Source organism: Grammomys surdaster, unplaced genomic scaffold (assembly GCF_004785775.1).
Source record: "Grammomys surdaster isolate TR1022 unplaced genomic scaffold, NIH_TR_1.0 213, whole genome shotgun sequence".
Lineage (NCBI taxonomy): Eukaryota > Metazoa > Chordata > Mammalia > Rodentia > Muridae > Grammomys > Grammomys surdaster.
In genome coordinates, this window is record NW_021604658.1 from 9,694,959 (window position 1) to 9,706,309 (window position 11,351).

The 11,351-nt window shown below is 40.2% G+C and overlaps 1 protein-coding gene across 3 annotated transcripts in view; it reads left to right on the forward strand.

Annotated features, from left to right (window-relative positions):
• Nucleotides 1-11,351, forward strand: part of Ca10 (carbonic anhydrase 10) — a 497,493-nt gene that overhangs the window by 202,630 nt on the left and 283,512 nt on the right. For all 3 annotated transcript variants that reach the window (XM_028772369.1, XM_028772370.1, XM_028772368.1), the window contains one exon: nt 3,576-3,718. In XM_028772369.1, the coding sequence (XP_028628202.1) occupies nt 3,576-3,718 (143 nt within the window). The remainder of the gene's footprint in view (nt 1-3,575; nt 3,719-11,351) is intronic.

The window sequence follows — 11,351 nt, forward strand, 5'->3', positions numbered from 1 at the left end:
ATGTATATATGTATATGTGTATATTTTTATTTATGTATATCTTTATATATGTATATATGTATATATGTATATGTATATGTGTATATATGTATATATGTATGTATATATGTATATATACATATATATATACATATATATATATACACACACACACACATGGGGAGTTCTAGAAAAGGTAATAGCAGGATATGGGTGATATAAAGAATATACATATATGTATATGTATACATATACATATATATGGAAAATATATATATGTTGCTGATTTCAAAACTAGCCATTTGGTCATGAGTAAAGTTATTACCCTTTAAGGTGTTGAGTCAATGAGGGGCACAATAAGCAAAGGACATTGTTTCTTGATTATTCCCTGACTCCTAAGCAGGTGGTTAGAATGAGAGGCAGGGGCCTTAGTGGTGAAGAGGGACTATAAAGGCTTGAAACTGTCATAAAGAATCCCTTACCCAGTAAAAGCAAAGGCAGATGTTCCCATAAAGTTTTTGCTGTTTGTGTTTTTGTGGGGGGACTTTTTGGGTATGGAGTTTATTAGCAAGGCACGGCAGCATCTGCTCACCAATGGTGTCATACAAAGGCAGCTTTACAGACCGTTTATGAGGTTGGAATTATTTTTGTTAATGATTTTCATGGGAGTAGATGAAATGCAATGTGCACCAGCTGTAACTATGTTTATCATGCAGCTGCCTTACGAAGAAGAAAATATACACACACACACACACATCCTATAGATGTATGTCTTGATTATCAAAGAGTATATTAACTAGAGTAACCACAGAAACCAGGAAGGTAAAATGAAACCATGATAGGGAGTTCTAGAAAAGGTAGTAGCAGAATATGGGTGATATAAAGAAGAAAAAAAAATATATATATGGAAAAGGAAGCCTTTGATCAAGAAGGGAGAAAGATAAATAGCACTAGAATGTTTAAAATGTCACAGAGAATCAGATTGTTTTATGTTTATTTAAAAATATATGTAATACATATAAATGTGTGTATACACACATGTATCCATTACATATCTCTCTGTGTGTGAGTATGTGAGAGTGTGTGTGTGTGTGTGTGTGTGTGTGTGTGTGTGTGTGTATAGTTTCAATGAAGTTGTAACATTTGGGGAATAATGCTTGCTCTCAAAGCCATAGACAATCTTGCAGAAACAGATGACTAGCCATGAGAAACCTCCTTTCAAGTTGTTGACCAGGGGATCCCAAGAGACTCTGAAAATAATATAAGTTATTGCTATTGTGCTTAGCAGCATCCCAGAAGTTAAGAGTAAGTCTCTGATATGGAAGACATCATGCACTTGAACACATGACCAGCAACTTTGAGTTAGAGGAAATCCAGAAGCCCCTTCTCTGAAGATTATCTCTCATCATAACAGAAGGTGCTATGTAAGCTATCAAGGGAGAGAAGCAATTACTATCCCCTATCCCAATGTGACACCTATGAACTACAATTACCAGCAGGCAAGACTTTTCCACAGGTGCAAAAGTGGTACTCATAACTTGGCAGTGAACAACAGCTGTCTAATTGGACATGAGGCCCCATGCAACAGGAGGGAAACCAATCCTAGTAGTGGAAAGCTAGCCAACTATCTGTGGCTAGTGAGATCATAGATCCTAGAGAACAACCCACAATTGCCCTTTTACTAAACCATGGCAATTCCTAACTTTATTCTAAACACTTAGCCTTCTGCCCACAGAGGAGTATAGCTTTCATATCACCAAAGAAGCTTCTCTTCACAACAGATGGAGACCATGTCAAAAAGCCACAGCTGACACAACTGTTCAAAGTGCAAAAAACAATTCATAGTGATGTACCCAGCCCCAATATCTACAATCCCCACAGCTAAGTCTCGAAGAACACTGAGGATGAAAAGTACATTTTTAATGCAAGAACTCCACTAAATATTATTGTTTCGCTAGAATGTAATATCTTGTAAACACGTTAAGCAGTTTTTCAGTAATAACATACTTTATACAATAAGAAATGGGAGTAGCAAGGAAGCAGAAATCCATGAGTAAGTTTTCTTGCTTCTCCTCTTTCTCATGTTCCTCTTCACTTTTGTCTCTTTCTCCTTCTGGCCATTGCTACCATATTGAAAATTCCTCATGTTGAGGAAGCCAATTCAAACTTCTTAAAGGGAACAGATTGTCTGGAGGCTCCTTGGAATGAATTAAGCTGAATTAGATATGAATCTTATCACATGTTGGTGTTGAAGTATTTGCCTGGAAATCTGCTTCTGCCCACTATTGACTAGAACTAATAATAAGGCCATAGAATTTGGGGTTTGAATGGGCCCAAACACCCCATTGATCACAACTGTTCAGAGAGATACAGCTGTTTGGCTAGTGCTTCCCAGATTCCTCTCCAGCTTTGGCTTTTAGCCATTATGATCTAGGCAGGCACAATGGCTGCTATAAGTTAACAGCTGTATTCAACTAGAGTTTCTGAGATGGTAGGTGCCTGTAAGAGAATTCCGACATGATTGTAGTGTTCATCAACAATCACTCTCTGGCTCCACTCCTCCAAGGCAGAGCTGGATGCCCTTCTTCTATAGTATCACAGCAGCCCCCAATCCTTTTATTCTTTCCATGATAGCCAACCTAATCTAGGGCAGAAGACAATGGTAGGAGCTTACTACATGTACTGTGGGTAGATTAGTGGGTGAATGGCCAAATAATCACAGGGGGAGACACCTGACTTCTATACTTTAGTGAAAATACCAATGTGCCAGTAAATGCAAAAGGTATCGTTTCCTTGTAAACATAAACTCTTAAGTGTTAAGTCCTCCTATTACTTCACTAACTGTTAAATACAAGGAAATAAGACCGAAAATCTTGTAAAAATTATACTAATAGGTGTTTTACTGCTGAAAGCGAGCTGACAGGTTTCCTTTGCATCTTTGCATTCTATATTCGATCTGATTTTTTTTTCCTGTCTCTCAAATGATCACGTTCTTCAGTTGTTGGAACATTAGGTTAATCACACAATGCTGAACAAAACAGAGATAGAGTCAAGTTGCCAAGCTCCTGTCTAGTGTTGATTGGAAGGGGATCATAAAAATAAACTATTCCCTCAGTTTGGTCTTGACAACCCACAGAAAAACACCTTGAATGTGTCAAATGACACTTACTTTGATAAGCTGCATATACCTTCAAGACTGCTGGATACTGTTGATTCTCACATCATTCCTGCTGGGGAGAGGAATAGAGTGTCCACTCTGGAGTTGTTAAATACTTGGTGTACTTTGAACATGTGGAAAAGAGAATATAACTTAAAAGATACTACTCATACCAAAGCATGAACCCCGAAAAAAGAGGCTACAGGATGATTGTGCATGAAGTGAGAAAATCTGACCTTCAGAGATCATGACTACAATATTGGAGAAATTGGCCAAGATTGGGGCCTGGGAAAATACCATGGAACACCTTGAGGTCTTCCTACCTTGTTAGAATGTCTGCATTCTTTGTTTTAACACCTTGTAGGTTAGATTGTCTTTTAAGACATTGTTTCCCCACCCTTCGACCAAGCCTAATTCTACAATTTTATTTTGTTCCTAGTTCCTTCTTTCTGGGGATTGGTGAACTCAGCTTGGAATCTTTGCTCTGTGGGGAAGCGTCAGTCCCCTGTCAACATAGAGACGAGTCACATGATCTTCGACCCCTTTCTGACACCTCTTCGCATCAACACTGGGGGCAGGAAGGTAAGCTGCCATGTTGTTTCCGTGATGATGGATGATATTCATTGTCAAAGTTGGGCTTCTGGGTCTTAGGCTCTGTGATATGTGACACAGCAATAATCACAGGCCTCAAAACTCTAGAAAAATATGGTTATGTCAAAATAATGTTATTCTTTCTTCATAAAATTTGTAAATTTTCCTTCATAAATACAGCTTACAACTCTAGGACCTGAAGAGATCAGAATTAGCATAAGACACCCTAAGACCATGTTTTCTGCACAAAGGTGATTTATTTGCCCCAGAGGGTCAAAGGGCAGAGGAATAAGGGAGATAGGCGATAAGGGAGAATGGAAAAGGAACAAGAGGATAGAGGGAGAGACAAAGGACTGCCTCTGTATAGAGAAGAGACAGATTTGACCCACAGACAAATGGCAGTTTTTAAAGAGAAAAGAGAAACCCCATACTAGGATAAGGAGTTTAATTTTGATTGGACTTGTTAATTAAAGTGGCCAAAGGGGGCTTTTGATCGCTGGACTTCAATCATTTCATAGCTGAACCTTGGTGATTAGCCTCAGGTGGGAGGAAACAACCAAATAAGGAAATAGACCTTGGTGGCTAGCTTTGGAAATATAATCTAAAGGTTTACCAAAGCAGAGGGAGTAGGGGAGACGGGAAAAGGCTTCCAGAGCCATGGTTGCCATGCTTGGGCCTATTAGAGCCCTTCAGGATCCCAGGAAGTTGCTTGAGATCCTATCCCTTGAATCCATGAAGGTCAGTTGAACATAGTTGACATGCCTACCATGCTGGAAAACCCCTTATCTGAGACTCTCCTCTTGGTCTTCATTTAACTGCACTAAAGCAGAAGGAATTTATTTTAACAAAAGTAAAATCAGACATTTATCTTCCTGGGAGGGAAAACAAACAACAATCCCCTTTGATGATTTATAAGAAAATCAATAATTAATCTTCCTAGGGGCATCTCTCTGGCTAAGAATCCTCCCTTCTGTCCAGAAATGCTGAGCTGTGCTTTGTGAGTCTTATACCAGAATCAGCCCTGCCCTCTCCTCCTGCCAAGAGTACCTCCTTAATTTGTGAAGGGCATAATGCCTTTGGGGGCCACTCATTGCTAGACTCTGGTATTTTCTCTTGCTGACTTGTTTCTATTTCACTCGCTTTTACTGTTAGCTAAGATATTAGAGTTGCGGGAAATGCACATGCATAGAGAATTGTGTTTGAAGGTGATTTCGTTGTTGTGAATTGAAGAGAAATGAAAAGCCACTTGTGTACAAAAAAGCTGGGGCTGAAATTATAGACATTTGTTATTCCTGGCAGATCCTTCTCCAGAGCTGGACTGCTTAGGCTCTGCCACTCTTCCTCCTCTGAGGTCTTTTACCCATCTGCACCAATCCATTTGTATGTTTATTTTTACCCTTGCTAATATATTCAAACATGTTTTCTACCATGCCACTCACTTGTGCACCTACACACACACACACACACACACACACACACAAACACTCCTATACTCATAATTTTTCTATATAGAAAGATTGTCAGTGCATGTGAGATTCAGACTATTTAGCTATGCAGTATTTGAATGCTCTTTTAAAAATTACTTGGGAATCATTTTTTCATAGAAAGTTTCTATATAGATTACTTGATTGCTCTGATTTTAAAGAAAAATAAAACCAGGCTAGGCTCAGTGCACATACCTTTACTTCCAGCACTCAAGAGGTAGAAGCAGGCAGACCTCTGTGAGTTTGAGGCCAGCCTGATCTAGAGAGTGACTTCCAGGACAGCCAGGACTACACAGAGAAACCCTGTCTTGAAAAACCAAAAATTAATTAATTAGTTAATTAATTAATTAATGGATTTAAAGATTGAAAAGAAAGAAAAATAAAACCATTCTAATTATTCCACTGGCAATTTTATCTTATGAACTCTAAAAGAAACTTAATATAGCTGACATACACACCATGCAGTCACCAACTACTTATTTAAGGTCACAAATACCTGTTTCCTAGTCAGCATTTAGAAGTAAAAGTTTCCATTTAAATAGACATTGAATTATCTTTTCCTTGTTGGAGAGGATGACAGGGGGATAATTACATCCTGGGCAAACAATAAAATAAGCAAAAATACCCAGTGAAGAATGAGGTCTGGTGCCTGGATTTCATAAAACACCTGGAAGGTAGCCAGCAAAGCAGAAGCTTTAACCTAAGGCCAGTGCTTGTGGGTGGGTAGAAGACAGGGATGGGACCAGATACCGAGTTCTAATGCTGGTCAAAGAAATGGATGTTTTCTGAAGAGTTGCAGAACGCTACACTCAGTGTCTCAGTTGTCACACTCTTTTGCCTCCTGGGTTAGGTCTATTCCAATATTTTATCAGTTTATTTACTGATTGTTTTCCTAATTTTGGGGACTGTTTTCCTAATTTCTTTCTCAGCATGTTCATTGTGGGTATCAACAAAAGATACTGAGTTTTGTATCCTGACTTTCTAAAAGGGGTTATTTGGCTCTAAGAATTTCCTGGTAGAGTCATGGGAGTCTTTCAAGTATAGAATCATGTCATATATAAATAAAGATATTTTGACTGATTCCTTTCCTACTTACTTACTTCTCGTGCCATATTGCTCTAGCTAAGACTCCAAGCACAATCCTGAAGGGATAGATACCTTTGGCTTCTCCTTGGTGTAAAACAAAATGCTTTTAGTGTTCCCCCAGAGTCTAATGTTGACTACAGATTTGTTGTATATAATGTATAAGAAGGAAATATGAGGAGAGACATTAGGGAAGGAAGGAAAAACATGGTGTTTTCTCATACGCTGTAGCTAGAAGTTGTACACGTATATGGGGAGATATTTAGGAAAGGACATGGTCCACTAGAATAAGCTGAGCATGCTCAAGTGACAATGATTTACATAGAGGAACAGTCATAATGAAACCCATTATTTTGTATGCTAATTAAAATACTAGTTTCAAAAGGTAAGAACATGTCACAGAATATCTTCAAAGGGTTTTTAGGTAAAGTATGCATTGAGAGTAGAATGGGCAAAATGACAACTTGACACAGAATTAACTCATATTCTACCTTTTGTCGGGTCATCTTAAAAGATAGAAGCACCATGAAAATAAGAGAGGACAATTTTCTTAAAAGGTACTTGGAAAACAGAAGTCAGTGGCTGGGAAACAGGCTCACGGTAAAGGTCTCTCCTACATTAGGATATTGTTGATCTGGTCCTTTCCTTTGTTTATTTTCCAGGAAGTGTCTTTTTTTTTTCTTTATCTTTTCCACTTCGGTACTTTGTACCTGTTCCAAATCAATTTGCAAAGGCATCAGAGTCTGTGATTTTGGGGAACATTTGCTTTGACAATGAAAATATTTATATCTGGCATGATCTGTGTTGTCAGGGGTTTGATGAGCTCTGAGCCAGCTGGCGGTGCCCTTTACATTCACGTAAGGAAGAAAATAAAAATGTAGACTGTGGCAGGAGATGAAGCACCTGAACTTGACAGACAAGAGCTAAATCATGTCTCAATGTTTAGAAAGCTGGCGCTTAATGACATGTTTGGAAGTAAGGATTCAACACACTGCTCTGATTTTAGAGTTTTGCCTTGAAGAAATGTCCAATTCAAAAGGTTTGAAAATCACCCTGTTAGATTGGATGTTCTGTAGAACTGGGGGAGGAAGGAGCCATGCTTTGAAGCCCGATGTCAGTAGGTTAAATGCACCCCAGTAAGTATGTTTTTTTGTCACATTTTTATCGGTGAACATTCTTCTTTCTGGCATTTAAATGTGTCTTTTCACACAAAACCATGAAGCAGCTCTACCAAGGCCCCGACTTGTCTTTTTGTGTTTATTTCAACATTTCTGACCTGACACGGAGCTTGGAGAGATGGGATAAGGGTTTTTATTAGTATAGACAAGAGCTGAAAGCAACCTCGAGGTGAGAATAACCAAGAATAATAATGATTAGATGGAAATGAAAATGTTCTATACCTTGGATATAATAGAGAATTCTTACTTATGTGTGTTAATACATGTGTGTGCACGTTTATGTTTATGCACACACAGGCATGTATAGGCATGCATGTGTGCATGTGTTTGTTTAGGCCAGAGGGCAATCTCAGGTAATATTTACCAGGAGATGCTTTTCTTGTTTTACAAGACAGACTCTCTGACTGGTCAGGAGCTGGCCAAGTTGGTTAGGTGGCCAGCATGCCTTACAGATTCAACTGCAGCTATCTCCCTGCATTGAGATTACAAGTATGCATGGTGCACGAACATTCTAGTGTGTGAGTGGATGTGTGTGTGTTCATGAGTGTTCGTGTGTGTGTCTGTGTGTGTCTGTGTGTGTCTGTGTGTGTGTGTCCATGTGTTTGTGTTCATGTGTGTGTGTGTGTTCATGTGTGTCCATGAGTGTTCATGTGTGTGTGTCTGTGTGTATCCGTGTGTGTGTGTCCATGTGTTTGTGTTCATGTGTATGTGTGTGTTCATGTGTGTTCATGAGTGTTCATGTGTGTGTCTGTATGTGTGTCCATGTATGTATGTCTGTGTGTGTGTCCATGTGTTTGTGTGTGTGTGTGTGTGTATAGTTCTGGGAGCTGAATTCAGGTCCCTTTATTTGTGTAACAAGCATTTAACCTATTAATCTTTGAATTTTTTTATTATATAGTAATTTTTCACCTTTTGAGGTGCTTATTCAATGATATTTCTTAAGAAATAATTTTCTTAAGTCAAAATAGCTCAGTTGGGAGAGGCTTAGACTGAATAAATAGTTTTCCTTTCTTGAAAGGTAGTACTTTTCAGTTTGCCTCGTCATACCTGATATGTACAATTTTAAAATATGAAACCAAAGTAACTACTGGTTGTCTACGGGTATGAAATACCAGGTTCCAATGGCTAGTTCAAAGCCCAGGGTCACACAAATGGCTCCAACTTAGCTCAGTGAATCACAGGGCAAGCCTAAAAACATGGGATTGAGACAGAGGCCTGTAAGGAGTAAGGGATACTGAGGACAGCAAGGGACACTGAAAAGGATGAGAATGATCAGAATACATTATGCATATACATGAAATTGGCAAAGAAAAAAATTAATGAATGATTTTTAATACGATCCCCTTAAACATGTTTTGACCTAATAGATTCATTCTAGATAAAGTTACCTAATCAACTCATCTTTTTAAAAAGTGACTGGCAGATCATTCAAGACATCAGATCCACTTTGAAGGATGTGGGCAGGCCCTGATAGAAGTGGTATCTCAGGATTAGACATGGGTAGGGGAACAGCTGACCTCAGTGTTCGGCTGGAACCTCTGCTCACTCCTCAGAGACCCTGTCTGCCCCCCACACACTCCCAGGCCCCAACCCCACCTGCACTGAAAAAACCTCTGAGCAATGGAATGGTGCTAAAACCCCATTCTGTGTTTTTGCAGCCTATGCTACCCATTTTTTGGACATGGCGAGCCCACTCAAGTGCCTGCCCAAGGCCTTAGCTTTTGGCCATACTTAGGCACAGTCTCAGCTCCTGAATGACATGTCATCACCCTCTACTAATGTCATGGTCTGTTTCTTAGGCACTGGTGAAGCTGCCCAGGGGTGACTGCCAAATAAACCTGCATTTGTCTGCTTTTAATCTGGTCTTATCTGGCCTTTTGAGTCAGCAGAAACCCTGACTGGGATATAACAGGCAAAAGAAAGAGACAGATCACCTTCAGCTTATGAGTCATTCCAGACATCTCAAAGAAGCTAGTTTCAAGTGGAGATTGTGAACACAGTGGTCAGGGTCAGGCCCAAGGTACCTACCTTCTGCTGTTCCTAATTTCCTTTGAACTGCTTATTACTTAGATGTCTATGGGTTGAGTCACCACAGACATGAAACATGCAAAAGGATCTTTTCGAATCATGGTCCCAAAATGAAGAGAAGGGGTGGGCTTACCAAAACCACACACCACACAGGGGGAGGAGGGATGGAGAGAGAGAGAGAGAGAGAGAGAGAGAGAGAGAGAGAGAGAGAGAGATATCAGGATCACACTATAGAGAGGAACACCTAAACTTTAGTGAGGGAAGCAAACAGTTGTTCTGGTTTGAATTTTAAATGTTCTGAAATCTTGTTACCAGCTGTTGGTTATATCTTGGCAAACTGGAAAGTTTGGGAGTTAGAGTCTAACTGATAGCAGGAAGTAGGTCACAATGTTAGCCCTTTTGAGTGTTGCCCAGCCCTTGTTTCCTGCATGACCCTTGTTCCCTGATCCAGCATATGAGCAGCCCTTGAGACATAGTTTTTGTCTTACCATGAGTTGAGTTGTGCCATGCTTTCCCCATGATGGTGGGCTGAAAATTTCTCATGACCATGAGCCCAAATTAACCTTTCCTTCTTTAAATTGCATAAGTGTAGTGGTTATTGTAAAGCAAAATTGACACATCAATGCAGCCCATAGAGATATGGAACTGGGGAGTGAATCTCCCTGCCTTTCCTCTTCGGGCAGATCCCATTTGGAAGGACACCAAGGGAGCTTGTTGATTCAGTGTATATAAAGCAGCTTCTAAGCCACAGAACATGGAAAAGGAACCAAAGGAAGACAAGTGGCACAAAGCACAAGTATCCATGTCACCCTGGCTGCATTTTCTACGAAGAAAATGGAATAGATACAGTGTGCCATCACCTGTAAATTGAACAGGACCTAGGGAAATAGCTGAAGCTGTAAAAGTCACCTATTGTAGTGCATTAGGACCTGCGGCCGACTCCTCACCCATGTAAAAAGCCAGGTGTATTTGCATGTGGCTGCAACCCTAGCACTGTGGGGATAGGTGGATTCTGGAAGCAAACTCAGCTGAAACAGTAAGCTGCTAGCTTGGTGAGAGGCTATCCAAAACATTAGAAGGAAGTTCTTGGTGCTGTCTTCTGGTCTCCATGTGTGTGAATGGTGTGTGTGTGTGTGTGTGTGTGTGTGCGTGTGTGTACTAAAGAAGGTAGGCCTTTGAGTATTGCCCGATCCTTGTATACCTACACCTAAGAGTGTGTGTGTGTGACAAAACTTTTCTCGAGAAGATGATGAGATACAACACACACATCTACTCAACCCAGATAAGTATCCTACAACATACCAAAGTACAGTTACCACTAAAGTACAACTTGGTGAATCAATGAGATTTATTTGAGTGGATGTGCAGGAGTACATATGACTCAAAAACAGCTGCATCACCAAAGCCGACCCCGGCATGGATGACAACTCAGAAAGCTGGCAACCTGGAGCCCACTGCACAACCTGCAGGCAGCTCAGCAAGTTGGAGAGTGTCTTTTTGTTGGTTCAAACCTCTTCCAGGACACTCAGCTCACTTCTGCTTCTTTCGTGAAGGTAGTCTGGTCTGAGAGTCTTCTTAGCATCTCTGCTTGTCTGAGAGTCTTCTTTTCAGGTTGCCTCTTCTTCTAAGAGGGACACTCAGCTTTTGTTGCTTACTCTGACAGGGAGAGGCCTAGCGAATCTGGTCAGTTTCAGACACTTCCTGAAAATCTCTTGAACTGTTTACCTTTCTGCTTAAGTAGCTTTCCTGTGGGGTACAATGTTTCACTTTCTGAGGAAACTGTTAACACATCTCTCTCTCTCTCTCTCTCTCTCTCTCTCTCTCTCTCTCTCTCTCTCTCTCTCTCTCTCT